General features: G+C 47.1%; 1 protein-coding gene across 2 annotated transcripts in view; it reads right to left on the minus strand.

Moving 5' to 3' along the window:
- KDM5B (lysine demethylase 5B) overlaps nt 1–4,438 on the minus strand; it is a 58,610-nt gene extending 54,172 nt beyond the window's left edge. For both annotated transcript variants that reach the window (XM_076357734.1, XM_076357733.1), the window contains exon 1: nt 4,223–4,438. In XM_076357734.1, coding sequence (XP_076213849.1) covers nt 4,223–4,360 — 138 coding nt within the window. In that variant the 5' untranslated portion in view covers nt 4,361–4,438. The remainder of the gene's footprint in view (nt 1–4,222) is intronic.
- Between the last annotated feature and the right edge of the window lie 14,725 nt (nt 4,439–19,163).

Below are 19,163 nucleotides of genomic sequence, written 5' to 3' on the forward strand. Positions count from 1 at the left end.
TTATAATTAGAATACACTCAATTAATTTATAGATCTCAGATCACGACAGCACAACTGACTTAACCAAATACATAGTCTCACTGAAAACAATAAAACTAATTTGGCAACGCCAGTTTTCATACAATCGCATTTCATACTATTGCCTTTCGAGTTCCTATTCAGGACTGTCTCCTGAATAGAAGCCATTCTTCTACCCTGGAGTGAGATGTGGTCAACAACTCCTGCACCCATAAAGAATTTAAACCCAAAATGAAGTTAATTCCTTCTGTCCTCTTGAAAGTTTCCCAGTATTCACTGAAAAATGCGAGTCAATAGTTTAGAGAACTCCAGTGTTCCTGGAGCTCCTTCAAGATTTCAGCTATATTAATGCAGACTTTCTAATCTTAAAATGCTTAGTTTTATCAGGGCAGACTTAAGGTTACTTGGAGGCCTTACCTGTACTTCTCCATATTCACATTATTTAAAGCAATGAAATTTAGCCTGAATTTTCTCAATTTTCATGTTTGGCCATAGGAAAATTACAATGTTTCTAGTATATTGTACAATAGTGTATATTTTGAAACTGATTAATGTGGTAAGGCAGGCTTAAGTAATTGTTATTAGCCATTGCTTCATGGCAGTAAAGCAACTACACAATGAAGCGGAAGGAAGAATTCATTCTCAAGAACAACTCGGAGCAGGAACGGTATCATATGCCCTACATTCTACCTTTTATTCTTGAAGCTAGACTTCAAATTTGTTGGACTGTGTGCTTTCATTAATTACTATTAACTACCTACTTCAAATAACAAATAAATGAAGTATCCCAAGCAATACTTCATTTCATTCCTCTAAATGCCCCAAATAATTTGCAGTTATCATAAAATCTTCCAGAATGTAAGGCCACCACTTGACATGCCAAGTTTTGGAATAAACCACTGTTCCAGATTATGATTTAAATAAAGAAATCATAATAAAGGATGTTTTTGGTTCATAGAAGAAAATCCTAACTACAACACAGCACGCCATGGACTGCAAACAAGTTGTACACCATCCGCTTTTCTGCATCTAGCTCCCCACCTTCAGTTCAGCAGCAGAGAGCCAAAGCATCTCTAATTTACGTAGCATGTTAACTACCAGAAGCAACCACTGCTGAACACTTTGAGGCCAATGGGACTGTCTACTTATGCTTGACTGTTGACAAAAAGCCTTCACTTTGCTTACCCGTGCCATACAAAACGGCGTCAGTGAATACGGTTATTGTTGCACCCCCTACAAGACAGTCACTGCAGTATCCCAGAATCACCCCAGTAAGAGCAAAACTAAGTCATCAGTGATGACTGGAACAAACTGAACTGGAATGAAGAGAAGAAAGCTTCTTTTGAGCGCTCAGCTGGAAACTGCTATGCAGTAATTACACCTCCTGTTATATTCCTGGACGTTCTTTCTTCCTGTGAACGTGCAACGATCACCCAGAATCCACTATCTTCCACCTGGATGTCTACAGTACGTCAGATGCCTTGATACCCCCCTCACGAAACAGTCCACTGTCCTCCAAACCTGCCACGCAAGAGAAGCCACCACAGATGTGGTTTTCTCCAAGCTTACCTGGTGCCCAGCTAATGCTAGCAGAAAGGTACCAGAGAAAAAGATGACCCTGGTCCTTCAGAGACCAGGGAGCTCTCCTCTTCGTGGTCTGGTGCTGAAACATCAAAGCTAGCTTAGGAGTAAGGACTTCTTCATGAATCATATTGTGAAGCTACAGTTGGGCACCACCGGTCTCACACAACATTATTCCATATTGCAGTTCAGACACAAAAGCACAAATTCATCTGCTGATAAGTATCCAGCAGAGTTTAAGCTAAAATAATGCAAGCCCAGCAATCAAATTTTTAATTCCTTTTTCGGCACGGATCCTGACAGTTCATGGTGCTGCCTACCTGCCTACCGACACATAACTGGACTAAGAACGCAGGCAAAAGCTTCACTTGGATGCGTGAAGATTTCAAACCTCAGCCATTGCTAAACAATGCGTTCGGTTGGAACATATGTAATTTTGTGAAAAGGTCAGCGTAGTTTGTAGCTGACGGTATTATAAACCACTCGATTATACAGAAAAGAACAATAACTGAATATTCATTGTGTCTCCTGTTTTCAGCAGGAAGGCCAGGAACTACATCAACTTCAAGGCTTTTTCTGGCAGATTTGGAAGGGCTCCCTCTATGCTCTAGGCCGGTGAACGAACAACTGCACTTGCGCAAGTCATCCAAGTAATTACCTAGGGTAGATAAGAGCCACGGTAGCCGAGCTCTCATGAAAGCCAGGCCCCACGCAACTATTAGGTGTTCAGCCCTCAACAGCTCCAACTATTTTCACCCTACTTCTAAATACATTCGATGATAAACACAGACAGATATTAGCTCTTTAGTAAGTGAGGATGAGAGTATGCCGAAAATGTAGTTGTAATAAGTAAATCGTTCCTTAGGAGAGCTATTCACTTACGACTCTCTAACAGATAATACAGCTTGCAAGAAGCCTTTATTACAGGGTTTTGGCTTTTTACACAAGCAGCCAAGAAACATAGATGAGATTTTTTTAAAACAAATCACAAAAGAAAAAACCTTCATAAAAATTCTGTTCTGCTCACAGCTGCTGGAAAACTGTTGACAATATACAACCCAAGAAGATTATTCTACTCAAAAAATACTACACAAGTTCAATGTTGACTGTATAATGAAAACCATCTTACCCCCTTAACTATGTCAGCATTTGGCTACACTGTATGAAAAGCGGCACTGGCATATTCTACCTAGACAGAAATTCAAGAGCGTTCTTGTGTGCATTCGTACCACTGCGAACCAGGACTCTTCCTCTCCGATGAGATTCACACTGTTCAATCCGCTGCAAACACTGCTATCATCTCAGACAGTAACGCAGCGAGTTACTTCTGTTTTAATTCGGAAGGAAAAGGATGGTTACCAACAGGAGTCCCGGCAATGATCAAAACATGAAACTGAGGAGCATGTGTTTCTGAACATTATTTCTTTGAACTCAGTGTCTCACTCACAAAACTTAAGTCTGCAGAAACGTTTTGTCAGCTTCACCTCTTGCTGGATGAGATTTAAGGCTCTCAGTTGCTGTTTAGCATTCTAGTTGTTGCCGTCATGTTAACTACCTCAAGCCAGCTGCACCACCCCAGACTCGCACCACCCTCCACTTAGAGAAAGAGCAATTCACTCAAAATAAAGATGATTCACACACACTCGTTAATTAGATTTTTACTCTAAGAAGCCCCTCTCCTCACCAGTGCGGTTGTTTATCCCTTTAAATGAACTAACAATTATGACTACACAAACTATGGTTCCAAGATCTTCACAGCATTCCTCAGTAAATTGAGTCGACCAACAAAAGGAAATCGGAATGCACACCCCAATTTTGAGCTTACTGCACCGTCGGTCGAGATGATGATGATGAAGATGAAGGCTTATTACTCTTCCCACCGTGTATTGCATTCTAAAATGGTGGCCATGTCTGTCTAGGATTCAGCTCGCAAAGGCACCGGCCAAACTCACAGCTGCGGAGTTTGGTGTTGTTCAACTTGAGGAAACAGTTACCTGCATTAAAACTGAGCCAGATCAGGGGCAGGGCCGGAGGAAGGCCGCCGCGGAGCCAGGAGCGGCCGAGGAGAGGTCTCCACAGCCCTACACCACCACAATGCCAACATGGAGGGCAACACCCAGGCAGCTGCCTCCTCCGGGGCTCGGCACGGGGACCGCTCGCCCCCAGCAGCCGCTCCAGCCGTAGGGGTCCGGCCAACTTGTAACTTTTGGGGACCGAGCAGCGGGGACAGGCGGGGAGGCCGAGCCCGGCGAGGCGGGGAGCGCGGCGCGGCCGGGCCAGCCGCTCCCCCGCTGGCACCCGGCGGCCGCTCCGGCTACTTTCCTACCGGGCGACTCCGGCACTTGGGAGCGACTTTGCGGGAGGGGACGGACGGGCGGCCGGCCGGCCGCCCTCCAGCCCCGCGCCCCCGGCCCGGGGGCGTTGAAACTTCACAGCGGCGGAGGGGGCGGCCCCGCCGGCCCTCCCCGGCCGGCCCCACCTGCCCGGGGGTCACCTGCGCGCCCGAGGGGAGCAGAGCGGCCGCCGGCGCGACGAGGGGGAAAGGGGCGGGCGGTCGCCGGTGCGGGCCGGGCCGGGCCGCCACACAAAGGCCGTTCCCCGGCGGCGCCATGCGGGCACTCACCGGCGGCGGCCGCACCTTGCAGATGCCGGTCTGCTCGGCGATGGGCCGGATCTTGTGGATGAAGGCGAAGGGGTCGGCGAACTCCTCCCAGCTGGGCTCGAAGACGGGGCACTCGGGCGGGGGCAGGAACTCGGCCATGGCCCGGGCCAGGGGCCGCTCGCCGCCGCTCCGGCTCCACCGCCGCTCCGAACAATCCTCCAACAGCCGCTGGGCCGCCGAGCGCCGCTGGAACGGGACGTGCGCGTCCGCCGGGAGGGGGGGGCGGGGGGCAAGGAGCTAGAGCGCGAGAGAAAAGGAGTCCGCCCCGGCCTGGGCGGGGGGAGGGGGCGGCGGCCGCCCCGCCCCGTCACGCGCCTTTGTGAGGGGGCGTCGGGGCCGGACCCCGGGGAGGGCCCGGCGCCACCGGGGCGGTCCGCGGGCAGCGCTCTGCCGTCTGCCCGGTGGCCGCTGGGGGGGCAGAGCCGGTCGCGGTTCCCCTCACCGGAGGGCCGGAGCCCGGTCTGGCCAGCGCGGAGCCGCTACAGGCCCCGCACCGCTCTCGGGCCGTTGCCCGGGCTCGGCGCCGAGGGGTCGGCGGGGACCGAGGCCTCGGGAGCGCCGCTCACCGACGCTCCCCGGGAGCCGTCCCGGCGCACCGCCGCCCGGCCGGGCCTCGGCCCGGCACTTCCCCCGCTCTCGGCTCCCTTTGTGCGCAGCCCCGGGCCTCGGGCCCGCCCGGCGCCTCTCGCGGCCGCTCCCCCCAGCACCGCTGGTTCGGGGAGGCCCCTCAGCCCCGCGCTGCGCTCTTGGGCTCCGTGCCCGCCACCGCGAGCAGCACCGCTCACCGCGCGCGGCCGCCCCCGACCCGGGGGCCGCTCCGTGCACCGGCGGGGCCGGGGCGGCCGCCGCGCAGCCCGGGGCCGCTAACCCGCTCCTGCGTCGGCGAGCGGCACATGGGCCAGCGGCCCCTCGGAGCTCTGTTTACATGCGCGGAGGGATCCGCCACAGCTGACAGCCACCGCCGGCCGGCGCTTCTTTTTTTAAAGAGCCTCTCCGCTCGCCGCCGTTGGCTGCGCCGCTGTCGCGTCACAGGCGGGGCGGGGCCGCGCGGCCGCGCGCGGCCGCATTGTCTGGGCCCGGCCCCGGGCGGCCGCCGCGAGCCCCTGGCGGCCCCGGCCCGGCCCCTTTGTTCCGTGTTCCGCGTCCCGCGGGGGGGGGGGGCGGCCCCATTGTCCTCCCGCCGCCCGGGGGGCATCGGGGAGCCCCTGCGCCGGCCCTAGGGGTCACGGGGAGCCCCCCCCTTCCCCCTCCGCCGTTAACGGGGATAAGGGGGCTCCCCCATGCTCCCGAGGGAGAGCGGTGAGCTGCCCCCCCCCCCCCGCGGGGCGCACGGCGAGGTGCCCCTCCCCCGTTGACCGGGACGGGTCGCGGGGCTCCCCCGCCCGAGGGGGCGCGGTGCGGCGCCCCCATCCCCCCGCGGTGCTCGGGGCGGGGGGGAGGGGCGGCCCCGCCGCGGCAGCAGGCGCCGCACGTAGCGCACGTGCGTGGCCGGGCGGCCCCGCCCCGCGTCCCGTCCCGCCCCCCCCCCCCCCCCCCCGGGGCCCGGCCGCCACCGCCCACTCGCGTCTCCGCTGGGGCGGGCGGCCCGCGGCCCCCCCCCCCCCCCGCGGGCCGGCCGCCATTTACCGCACAGCGGCTTGGGGGCCGCCGGCGGAGCGCCGAGCCGCGGGGGAAGCCGCGGGGCCCTCACGGGGCCGCCCCGGCAGCCGGCGCCCCTCAGCCGCCCGGGCTGCGGGCGCCCCGCAGGCCTCCGGCAGCTCCTGGCAGCGTCCCGCAGGGGAAGCCCGTGACTTCCACGGACGCTTGAGGAGCTGCGCTCATTTTTAGTAATTGTTCTGGATGAAAGTAAACCTTTGTGCTGCTGCAACCTACAGTTAAAAAAACCCCGAACCCCACAACTTTTAAGATGCGCACACAATGCTCACGGTGTAATCTTCAGTAAAACTTCACTTACTGACCTAAACTTTCGAATAAAACTTAGAGAGACATTCACTACTTTATTAATAAGTGGTTGAAAATGTCAAATACACACAAGACTTGGAAGCCGCTGATGACTCAGGGGTCCGAGGCCCGTAGGTAGTTTAAATCAATTGCAAACTGGTGGTGTTTGCAAACATCATTAGCTCATGATACGATCATCCCTGTATCACTCGGTTGCTCCCCTACGCAGATGAACACTTCCCACACAAAATGTTAAGAGGCAGGAGGAAGTTGTCAGCTGTCTGAACTTCCGCTCACCACCAGCATAAGTAAAGCATTCACTGCCAGTTTAAGGTGATGAGCCTTATTCTTCCCCTCACTTAAAAAAGCAGGGGAAAAAGAAATGGAAAAAGCTTTTGCAAAGCGCGCTTGTGCGGAGAAAGGCAAAGGGAGGGTTCCTCCACTCCGAGCCATCATCACGGGAGCCTTCCCGGCTGCAAACCCGTGGGCGATGCAGAACCGAGCAGGACTGAAACACCAAGGACTATCGGACACCTCCCAGCCCGGGCACAGCCACGTTGTGCTGCAGAGGGCACGAACAAGTAACCTGCTCTAAGCCCGGCAGCACGGGCCGCTGTCCCACACACCAAGGGTTCAGAAGCCGTGCAGGGCCAGGGAAGGTGCCAGGTCCGAGCCAGGCACTGGATCAGCATGCGGCTCAAGAAGGCGCAGCACTGGCTGTCAGCACGAAGAGCTGAGCTCTGTTAAAAGTCTCACCCTTGCAGGGCCAGGCTGGTTCCAGCAGTCACACGCGGATGAGGCTTCAGGGCGAGAGCCAGGCTCAGGTTCTCAGAGCCCTGGAGAGACCTCTGCCATGGGGGCTGATTTCCATGAGCTCTGGGAAGAGGCTCCTGCCATTTCCTTTGCTGAATTTTATCTACAGCTGACAGAAGCCAATGAACCCACTTCCTTGTACAAAAGCAGTATCAAGTTTAGACAGAAATCTTAAACCATGTATGTAAAATACACCCCGTTTTATACTTTCATTTTACACCAAGGGAACCTCCAGTACAAATCACCTATCTAATACCAATCTGGAGAGAAAACTAAGCTGCTTAATCACCTTAGAACAGCTGCTCTGCATCACATCCAAAACTCAAAGGTCTCTGCACAGAGGAGAACACCTTGAGCAACATTACTTTTGCAACTTTGGGTCTGAGTTTCCCCAAGAGTTTCAAGGATGCTTAAAGACCAGCGGTTTCTGGTGTACAGCAAATGAAGTCTTTTTGGTAATGACGCCCTGAGGACTTGTTCCATCAGACCTGGAAGACCACATCAGGAGGACCGTTTCTGCTGATACAGTCAATACAAAAGCCTCCTATGGGACTCTGATGGAAACATGCTCAAGACACATGCTTTACCTTAGAAGTTATGACAGAGGAGAAAAAGCACTTGCCACAAAGATCTAAAGGTGAGCAGAGCAGGGAGATCAAGAGATGACCCAAGGATAAAAAGCAGATGCCTTCAAGGGAGGGCAAGGTGGCTCAGGTCTGGATAAGATGGAGATTTAAGGTAAGTAGTAAGCCCTGGAGGGTCTGTATACCCCATCAGGCACCCTACTTGTCCTTCCACCTTGCACCTGCTAATGTAAATGCTTCATCAACACTAATGTGTACTTTTGCACACTGCCTTCTCTCGTATCCTCCTCCTGCTGTGACATCTGCAGAGTGTTTGTTGTATTCAGGGGATTAACATGGCACAGTACTGTCTGGCTTAGAAATCAACAGCCCTGGACTCTGTGATGAATTCCCCAAGTACTACAGAAGCACAAACTGCAGAAAGGAAAACAGATTTCACTCAGTTGGAACAAGAATGCAGACATTCCTTCTTCATGGTTCAGTTGACCATCATTAATTAAAACCTTTTATTAGATAGGCTTTCTTCAAGCCTGTTATATTTGTTCCCAATGAGCACAATTTCCCCATTTGCTGCAGTTCAGCATTATACCCAAGAGACACGGCAGCTGGCGTCCTGGCAGTGACCTAGCAGAGACATCAAGAAATAAGGGATCAGGTTGGCCCAAGGCGAGGGCTGTCAAGGCTTCTGACTGGAGGGAAGCCGAGCACTCTTCTCCATGTCAGGGATTTTTCCTTGTCCTCACTCAGTTGTGCCTAGTTGCGAGCTCTGTATAAAGGATCCATCCAGAATCCTTCACATTTGAGTGCCCCTTTACACACTGCTTCACACAGCTTTCTTCACATACCATTTGTTTGCAGGAAGTCCCATCAACCTGCAGGGATATTTAGCTAATCCTATTTTGTGCTTTGGTGGATGGGAACCATACTGTGAGCTTTCCTGCTAGTGCAAGCCTCCCCCTTCACTCTTCTGCACTAGCCATCATCTGTCTGGAGCACCTTGTTCATAAAGCCTCTTATTGACTTGCTTGGGTTTAGATATCAGAACCGGACACTGCAAAAAAAGATTAATCTCCCCCCCTTTTATGTACATGCCCATGCTACCCTAGACCACCTTTCCTTTTTGGTCAAAGGCTGGGTACCAGTTCAGAGTGATTCCTGTTAAGTCAGCATTAATTCAGATTGATACTTGGTAACTTTGAATCACATCCCATCTGCTTCCAGGCACACACTACAGAGCTGTTGATTCCAGTGCTAAGAACAGGCAGTCACAAAGGGGAGCTGCCAGCAAGAAGCAGGGCCTCAGTCAGGAGAGGGGACCTTTCATCCCAGCAGCCTGGAGTCTGTTCAGTTTAATCCGGTAACACAGCAAGGGCTCTAACTGCAGCCAGCTCCTCTGGCATCCACTGAGTGCTGGTTGCATCGGCCTGGGACAACAGGAACACTGAGATGAGCTTTAAGGAAAGACCATATCCTGGGCCTCCAAGCAGACAGAAGATACCTGCACTTTGGACACTGAAAAAGCTAATCAAACTGCTCCCAGAGGCTCCACAACTAGCAATACTTAAGAAAAGATGCTAATATTACACAACCTTCACTCCAGAATTACCTAGAAGCAAGTGGAGGAGATCCTGCCCATGAAGAGTCCAAGTTTTAGACCACCATGTCCAGAGACAATCAGCACCACATACAGAGTTTACAGCCTTTTTTTTATGTCAAAGATAAGTGAAACACCATTGAAGTCAGAGCACTCATTCCATCAGCAGAGAGTTTGGCCTAATTAAAATACTATATGTTTAGATGATCACAATACAGGGCAGGGAAGGAAATATGCTGAGCCTCTCAGCTCTTTAAGAAAATAGGTTCCTGGGAACAAACAGATTTAGTAAGCAGAATCTATGACAGATCAAACCAAACCAGTTTTCCTGGGCAAACCAGCAGCCTGTACAAACCTGCAAAGCAGTTTGAGTTTCATCATCAAGGCCAGAAAAGGGTTTTACATTTTCCAGAAAGCCATCTGCACCCAGAGATGCTGATGCATGTCAGCCCTTGAGAAAAAGGGCTATTAGTGTAGAGCTGCTGCAATCTCAGGATCCTGGTTAGAAACATGGAGTATTCTGGATATAACAGGCTATGGACATTTTATAAGCGTAGCTTCCAGCTCATAGACATCGTACTGACTCTTGCTTTGATGCCAGGTACCCAGACTGTTTGTCTGGCATTGTGTCCTGCCTGAGTCTCAGCAGAAGCATTCTTAGATGGAGAATTAGGTACTTAACTGGCAACTTTTGCTACAAAAGAAACATTGGTTTCAATACACAGATGCCCTGGTACTTTTTCACCTTTCTTCCAGAAGCTGCGCTCCATGCCACTGCCCTGCTCTGTGCTGGCTGACACGCCTGCTCCGTGTCTCTACGATGCCTTCTACACTCTGGGGAAGCCTAACAAGCACCACTAGCTCTTAACTCTTCAGACTGCAGGCTGAAGATGTCAGCTACAGGAAACCACGCAGAGGGGCCACGCTGAAGGGGCAGGCAGGAAACCTGAGCCTCATCTGTGGGCTAGAACTGAGCCGGCCGAGGACGGAAGTCCCACAGCTGCACGCAGCTCCTAGTGGGGACTACGCCAACAGACAGGTAAAAACAGCTGGTAAGCATGTGGAGGACTAAAATACCTCTGCTCAAATATGGAAAGTCCTCCGCAGTTGTGCAACTGCCTTCAGCATTACTTTTATTAATAAAATTCTTTAAGTCCCATACTCTATCATTAGCTACTATTAAAGGCTGAATAGTCTTATTCCAAATCCTTGGCCAGACTGCCATAAGAACAAGGATAAGCAAGCCACAACCGTAGGAAGCACTGGGAAGGCAGAGCTGAGGTGCTGTTTCACACACCTCACTGCTCTCAGGCAGCTGCTGACTCATGCTCAACAAATTAGGGTTGTACCTCCTTGCTCTTCGGCATGCCAATAGCAAATGGCAGCAGTGTGGGACACAATCTGCTCCCAGGCAGGACGTGCAGAGGGTGGGATTCTTCCGGTTAAGTGTGGAGGCTGACAAGGGACCAGTCACCAATAGAGCACTCGGACAGTCAGTGAGGGTGAGGCTTTAGGGTTCATTATCTTAAAGCAGGTGTCTAAAACAGGTCAGAGTAACCTCACTGTACAATCCCCTTACTTCTCTGCATTGACTGTATAGGGTGACTAGTTCAGCTCCAGACCTCGATGCTTGGGAAAGTGAACCCCACTACAAAGCCCTGGTAGCACAACAGAGCAACTTGGGAAATACAACTTGCCACAATGCATAAAACCACAAAGCCTGTTTTTTTTCTTAGAAAAAACTATTTCAGAAATGAAGACTCAAGCTTCTCCACCCCTAACCCCTCAGATGCAGTGAAACAGAAAGTACCATCACAACTGTTCCCCAAAAAGTACCTGAACTCAGCTGTGGTTTCTGCACAGGGCAAGTAGAAGCAGCACCAAAAAAAACCACTCAGAGAAGACTGTACCTTCTGCCAGTCTTGCAAAGCCCGCTATCACAACGTGGTGATGCATTGCGCTGCCATAGATAAACCCGCTGCCCTCCTCTCCACAGCTCAGTGACACTACACAGGCCCAGGCAAGGAGGGAAGCTGGTTTTGCAGAAAGTGTTTAATTAACAAATCTTGTTCCTAGTCAAGCTTCCTGCCTCTGCTACAGCTGAAATCCCCCATGATTACCCAAACATATGCTCCAGGATTCACTTGCTTTTAGATACATAAAGGGTAACATTAAAGAGGCAATAAGGAGACTTCATTAGCTTGTGCAATAGCATAGGATTCAGGGGATCCTTGTGCTTGGGTAGCCTGCAGCTGCATTCAGGGTGGACTTACATGCCTAGTTCAAATATGCAGATACTACCCACCCACCCCCAACAAGCTACTATCCAGGTTTCAAACAGCAAGTACGCACAAAGTCATCTAAGCCCTTGTGGGCCACTTAAAATACACTAAAAATTTATAGTCCAAGACTGAACAGACAAGGAGTCAGAACATAAAAGTGGTTTTTAAACCACTATCATTCACTGATGAAGAGCCATGGAAAAAACTGCTTCTAGAAGGGATTTAAACATGCAGAAATAGTTGCAGATTGCTTGGGTACATTGAAGAATGTGTAAGAGCTACATGAATTAAGGGCAGAGAAAATGTTTCAGACAATACTGATGACAAAGGTGGCAATGTCAGCAAAGCAAAGGTGGTAAGAAACAGCATGAATCATACAACAAGACAGACTGATAGAGAATCTGGTAGATGGCACACAGGTTCAAAACCAGCTGGGGAGCCAGAAGGCATTCAAAGGAGAAAGGATGTGATTAAACAGCCTGGCAATGTAAAGAACTTAGGAGCTTTACAGTCAATAAACTACCAAAATAAACAGAAATCAGGCCCTCAGAATGCACTGAGTTCTGAGGGATTTTTGCAAAGGAAGCCTGGCTTACTGTGTTCATATCTGGAACCACACCCATCTGATGAAGATGATGGAAAAGTTTCAAAATCTCCAACAGAATTTAGAGCATCTTTCACAAGGAAATACAAGACTGAACAAGAAAAGCTTTCTAGTGACCACAAGTACAACAGTAAGGATTGCTCTTGATCTGCCAGCACCTACAATTAGCAAAAAATGGGTGTATCAGCACATAGGTGCTTTAGAGAAGTGTCTGCAATAAGTGTTATGAGTATTTGATACATCTAGTCAAAAGTAAACAAGGTCTAAATCAATATGCAGTCAAGCTGCCCCACTCAGCCTCATCAGGCAAATCTAACACATGCAGACACTTACTAGACATTAAAATACTTGTAGGCAGTGAAGATAATGAAGCCAGTGCACATATGCTGTAATAGACAAAGCTGGAACTTAAACACACTGTTGATATCTGCAACAGCAGTGAACAAGTAAAGAAACAGACACAGAATTTGAAAACAGAGAGAGGAAGATAAACACTAAACACACAGCAAAAAGTAAAACAAGAAGAGTACTTTGCATAGAACTGCCAGTAACTGTTGCCTGAATTACGAGGCAAGTCAGAGAAAAGGAAACCCTTCATTTCTGGGTGCCATATGTGCTTACTGCAAGACATTATTAACACCATTTTCAAAAGCATTTGTGGACAACAGCAGAAACTGTTCTATAATGTACTGAGACGTGACTGGGACACTTCCATACATACATGCACATGTTTTTGCCTTCCACATAAACACTCCATATAAGTGGTGAAGAACAAAGGCAGAAACCATTTTGTCCCAGTCAGCAGAGAACAGTCATTCAACAGCAGCTGCAGCTGACCCTTGGTACCCCACACTTCCCTGATCCCCACTCCAGCACCCAGCTGATCCTACACTGAGCCATCTTAGTTCATGACAGCAAGAAAAAATTATGCCCTTCTTCCCCCAACAAGGCATAAGTTTCTTGCCAATTTAACACAAAACTTAGCACCAGAGTCAGTGCAAGAGCAAAAACATGATTGCATGGGTGAGAAAAGAGGGAGGACTGGGATAGCGATAACCAGCAGTTAAGCTGGTTTAACAGCAGCTACAGACATAAAACTGAAAGTAACTCTGCATGGGATACAGCTTTGACAACTTGTGCAGGATTGCACAAGATCAACTCCAGAACTGCTGGAAAACAATGCCAGGCTCAAAATGGTACATTATCATCTCTTTGAAACAATGCGTATCAGCAGCGTTCACCCAAGGCAGGTTCTACAAACTAGATTTTGAAATAACTGAAAAGCCACAAAGATCTCTACTCTCAGTATAACCAACTGAAAAGTAGCTTTTGCAAGTTGTAATGATGTAAGACTATGAAATGCATTTGACAGTTGTAGCCATAGAGCTCTAACAAAAGAAAAAGTAATGTGAAGATGCTTAAGGTTTTGGCAGCATTCTTGGAGAACACTGCTTGGAATTCATCCCTAATTTCAAGCACTGCAACAAGCCACTCACAGCAGCCGTCTCTGAAAAAGGAACTTGAACACTGACAGCCAGTAACCTCACAGAGGTTATTGTCTTAGAGAAATTCACAGAAATGACAGATTAAAAGCGCAGGGTAAGAACAGATTCTCAGAAAGTTTGAGCCATTTTGGACTCAAGTCTCTAGAAGTTAAATGCATAGTTCTGGACTTGACACCTTAGGCCTTCAACAGGCACTTCAGAAATTCACTTAATTCTAACTTTACCATCTAGAATGGACAGAAAAAGCCCCCTGTTCCTGTTTTCTTCCCCCCAACATTGCAAAAGAACCCTCATGCACTTAGCTCAGACTATAGGTAACTCACTTTCAGGTATAATGTTTGGAAAAATGAATCTGACCCACCAAAAATAAGGCACGGAGTTTGGGAGAGTTATGAACTGCCTAAGTATCTCCTTCACTGATCTCTGTTCAATGAGCTGCCGGAGCAGCAGAGCTGACTGATGTTTAAGTAGCAGTACGCAAATAGAGACCAGCAATAGCATCTCACCATTTCAGTCCTAAAACATTTAGACATAAAAACTGCAGCTCTTTAAACATCACACATCACCTCCAAAAGGTAACAAAGCTGAAGTGGGAGAAATGCCTAACCTGTATTAATGCAACACATTTGGGACAGCCTTTCTGGAGCTCTGATTGTACCCATATGAACAGAAACTCAAGCCTGTAAAGTAGTCTTGAAAATTTTTTTCAGCTTCTCCATGACCATCTGCTGATCGCCAGTCTCAATCTTATAAAGTGAATTTAAATATTCTTGCCTATGATCAGAACTCCCTTCCCACTTTTTGAAACCCACAAAGAAAGGCTTAAACCCTTGTTCCTCCCTCAGCCTCAAAAACCACTCAATTTTGCAGTTGATGTAACACAATTACTGTTGCACATATTGGGCCAAAATTGAGAGACCATTCACACAAGCACTTAACTGGTGTCACATAGGAAGCCTGGGGTAGACCTTAAAGCAGAACTGAGCTCATCTAGTAGGCTGGAGTACTTCATTTTAAAGGGACTAAGATGAACTTCCTTGCTCAGAAAGAGTAATTCACATAAGATTTCCTAAGTCTTCCTGCATTTCTAACGATCTATATTAAATATTAGAAAAAATTATTTCCTAAATGTTTCTGGAATGTTTTCTAGACCCTCACACTTAGTATTTACCGCTGTTGTTTTCTAGTAAGCATTTGAAAAGAAGAATTTAACTTTTGTGCCCAAATACTCCAACCTCTTGACACAGACCAGGGAAACCAAAACAGTGCTGCAGAGAAACTGTGAAACACACTCCTGAAAAATGACTGGAAGTTTTACAAATCACTGAGGAAACAGGACAGTATCACAAGAACTAAGGATATCTTTAAACAAGTTAACATGTTTTATGTCACATGAAGCTGGCCATGGAAAGTAGGGTCTTCAGAAAGCCAATGGACAGGCAACATGGCATCAGAAAGATGAAGAGACTGGGTTTTAACTGACTCAGTTCACTGAAAAGCTCCACAGAAGGCACCGCTCCTCATGTGACTTTTACCCTTTTTTCATTTTTTTTTTTTTTTAGTCTCCTGGTATTTCTCAGCCAGCACCTACAATACCTTCAGAGCAATGTAAGTTCTCCCAATTCATCATGCTCTTATTCCTCTCTCCATTAGCAGCCAGTTGAGGCTACAAACCTTTAATCCTCTTGCCCAACTTTTAGAAGAAATCTGTAGATCAAAGTCTTTGCACAGTCTGGAAGTTAGTTAGTCCTCCCTCTAGTTCAGACCAAGATAGGACAGGATTAATCATTATCACCTTGCCAATACACACAGAAAATCCCTACAGCACTCCCAGTGGAATTCTGCAATATCATGGAAAATTGTTCTTCAGCTCTTTACTGCCACGTTTGTTTATAAGCCTAGTCCCTGTTTTCAGAGTTCAAATAAAAAATATCTTTTCTTTTGAAGTAATTCCTTATAAATATGACATAAGAACTGGTGAGATCAGGAGTCACCTAATCTAGTATCTTATTCCTGACAGGAGCCTCAATTACACTTCCTCTGTGCTTTCCCAACCTCTGGTAATTCACAGTTCTTATACAAGATATGGTATCTCTACATTCAGTACCCTAGCCGATTTTTCTTCCCAAACTTTAAAGGCTTGTAAGAGAAATTAATTCAAAGGTACAAATGCATTGACTGAAAAAACTGCAAAATAGTTTGAATCTTAGGTTGTTACAATACTTCAGCAAGGAAAGTGGAAAACCCATTACATTAAAATAGCTCTGCATTATAAATAGTGACAACTGCAATTTTGCTTCTGTGAAGCATCTCCTATGTAAAGGAAAACATGACCTTGTGCAAAGGCAAATAAAGTTTTATTTGGCAGAAGTACAGGCATTTAAAAAACATCAGAAGAGAATGGCATGGGGTAGCACATTAGCAGCACTGTATTTCAGATGTCAAGATCTCCACTATTACAATGTTTACGCAGATTTGACTGAAAAGCAGAGAGTCAAGCACAGAATGACATCTTCCTTGTCTTAACAGAATTTGCCAGAGTAGAAGCAGTATGCCAACAGAAGGCCTAACAAGACTGAAGGCTTGGGACAAGGCAATCAAAAACTACATGCACATTTACAGCAGCATATTAACAAAGTAATGAATTGACACTGCTATTCCCTTAGCTTTTTCACTAGTTCCTCAAAATTTTCACAAGAAATCACTCTAAACTGCCCATAAGACATCGTTCTCTGCTCCTCACTGTTACACTGTGGAGAAAGGCAGAAGGTAAAGCCAGAGAACCTTTAATACCAAGTCATATTATCCATTTTTTTCAAACAATGCTTTGTATTTTCCTAAAACACTGCCAAAAGCAGTATAATTTGCAATCTTACCTCTACTTTTTCCACCATAATAATGGAGTCACCCTGTTGTTTCTTTACTTACTCACTTTCAACTAAAATCTCACTTACCAATTCTAACTCCAAAGAGCTATACTCTCCTAAACAAGTTCATGCTTTTCAGCAACAGGCTGGTAGGGTGAATGTTATCTGACAGGGTTTGAAGTATGAGGCACAAAAGCCCTTTCTGAATTTTATCTAAGAAAAATTTGCTCTGTAGGAAGAAGGTGGCAGCATGTTATATGCCTATGTTACATATACTGTCCATAGAGCTAAACCAGACAGATTTTTATCATACAATTACACTGTGACATGCTTACTATAGAAATTAGAAATGTACATAATATCTAATATAGACATTAACACATTAAAAGGTATTCATATTGCTTATTCAGAGGGCAGAGTGGGCGGAAATCAGATTCTGCTGCACTGCATTCCCCTGGAATGGCACCAGAACCATCTTAGAACAGATCTTACAGATAAGACCAGCAATTTACAAAGTTCATAGCAATCCGCCACAGGCTCCAGCTCACTTCCTCCTCCTCCACCTTAATGAGTCATAGAAGTTATTCTGTATCAGGTGATAGCTGTTAATTGCCACTCAATACTGGAGAAAGCTGTGTCACCACACAGGTAAAGATATATTTAGTTACCACTAGATAATGCCTGCACTTCTGCCAGTGCAAATAAGCACATGACTTTTCAAAGCAGAAGTATGGGGATTTCTTACCAAAGAAAACATGCTTTTGAAGTTTAGAATTAAAGAAAGGCTTTCAACAGAGTGCAAAGAAACCATTTTCTTTTAAGTGACAGCTAATCTCAACCTCTGCAAGTTTCAGGTATTCACTCTTACACTCAAATTTTAATTCAGTATAGGATCCCCTCTACATTTCAGGAAACAGATGAACTACCCATTTGTTAATTCAACCATACAGGTAGTAATTATAACATGTTTAAGGATTTCTGCAGCTAGCTGAAGCAAGAGCAGTTTTAGCAGGATTTTCCTGCTGTAACTACCTTGGCTTCTCATCTGAGAAAAACACTATCTTATCTTGGCTCACTATGCAGATGCCTACACTGAGAGCTAACTGCCCACTAGCTAATGCAACAGGGTTTCTTAATACTAATATAAAGAAAATTTGAGTATGATGTAGGCTGAGAATGTATAATGTATTTTCAGCATCAGTCCAATGGCTAACAAGTGACATAGCATCTCTTTGTCAAACCTTCCACCAGTGGATGCTTGTTATCTTTCAGCTTACCATCTTTTTGAAGTAGCATTACATGTTATTTTTAAAAATTAAAAGCATAATGCATCTCAAATCTAATGCCTACATTGAATGAGATTCCCTAGTCAGTCCAGGTTTTTCCAAAGAGCTCAGCATTCAATATGCACAAGCCTTTTACAAGGATGCTAGAGTGCTGTGTCCTGCACAGACTCATTGTACATGCCCAGATAAAACATTTTGACACACTGCAAACCAATTCCCATCACATAAGCAGCAGTGTTCTAAATAAGGGTAATCCACATGTACAGTAAAAAAAGACAGTATCAGCAGGAAACAGCACATGCCAGCCTCAAATAATGAAATGAGGAATTCCAGATAGAAGAGCCAAATCATTGCTAAAAAAAAAAATCACACTGAAGGCAAGTTCAGAAATCCACTCCTACACAACGCCCCGATAATGTAACTTTTAAAGGAAATTTTGGTGCTGGCACTTGTGGCCACACAGCATTCTTCATGATCTGCTAGTAGTACAAGATTTCACACTGAAGATCTAGACACTTGCAAGGCATGAAACAGTCCTTTGCATATTCCTCTTGTGGGCGCTGCCATTACATTAAAAATCTGAATGCACACACTGAAACAAAGTCAATCTGACTTGCAATGACTGACTGTCTCTTGGGTTATGCCTAGCACATTTGCTTAATCATCCAGTAAGTAGGAAAATAAGTTAGTCAACCAGACTTGAAATTCTCTACTTACATCTACCCTGGAACATAAAAACACAAGCAAAAGCAAATGAGAAACTCACTGAAACTTCAGACATGCTCAGCTATGCTGAATGGCTGGAGATACGATTTACACAGAATCTGTATATTCTGCACAAGACCATGGCTGACAAGACAGTCTGAGGTGCTCATCTAGGTTATAAAGCCCAAAGATTGTTCTCCCCACCTATATAAAATTGGTAACATCCATCTCCAATAAGTGAATTTCAAATCAGATTGACTCAACCCAATGGCTGCAAGAACACAAACAGTAATTCAGGACAACAGGTTTTCAAGCCTAAGCAAATTACTGGTCAGCCCTTGCAGACCAGGCTATTCTGTTAGACAGAATAGCATCAACAGCAGCAGCCTGTTAATCTAAATTAAAAGCAATACCCCCATCTAGTAGAATAAGCACATCCAAGTCACAGTTAAAACTGAGGTTAGGGAAAGATCCCCACTTTATGAGTTGATGTCAAAAACTGCAGCATTACCTGAGTACTGTAGGCTTCCCTTACAGAAGGAAGTTAAGGCATTTTCCATACCACAGCTAAGCCTCCTGCTCAGCAGGTATGCTGATCTTCATCAACTAACACAGGCTTCAAGGCTTGGCCCAAATCATGCTCTGCTATTAAATCAGAAAGAATATAAATAAGGTTGAAATAGGACAGGGAGGAATTCTCCAGCTCAAATCTAGTCTTGGA

The sequence above is a fragment of the Aptenodytes patagonicus genome, chromosome 22 (genome assembly GCF_965638725.1).
Source record: "Aptenodytes patagonicus chromosome 22, bAptPat1.pri.cur, whole genome shotgun sequence".
In the NCBI taxonomy this organism is placed as follows: Eukaryota; Metazoa; Chordata; class Aves; order Sphenisciformes; family Spheniscidae; genus Aptenodytes; species Aptenodytes patagonicus.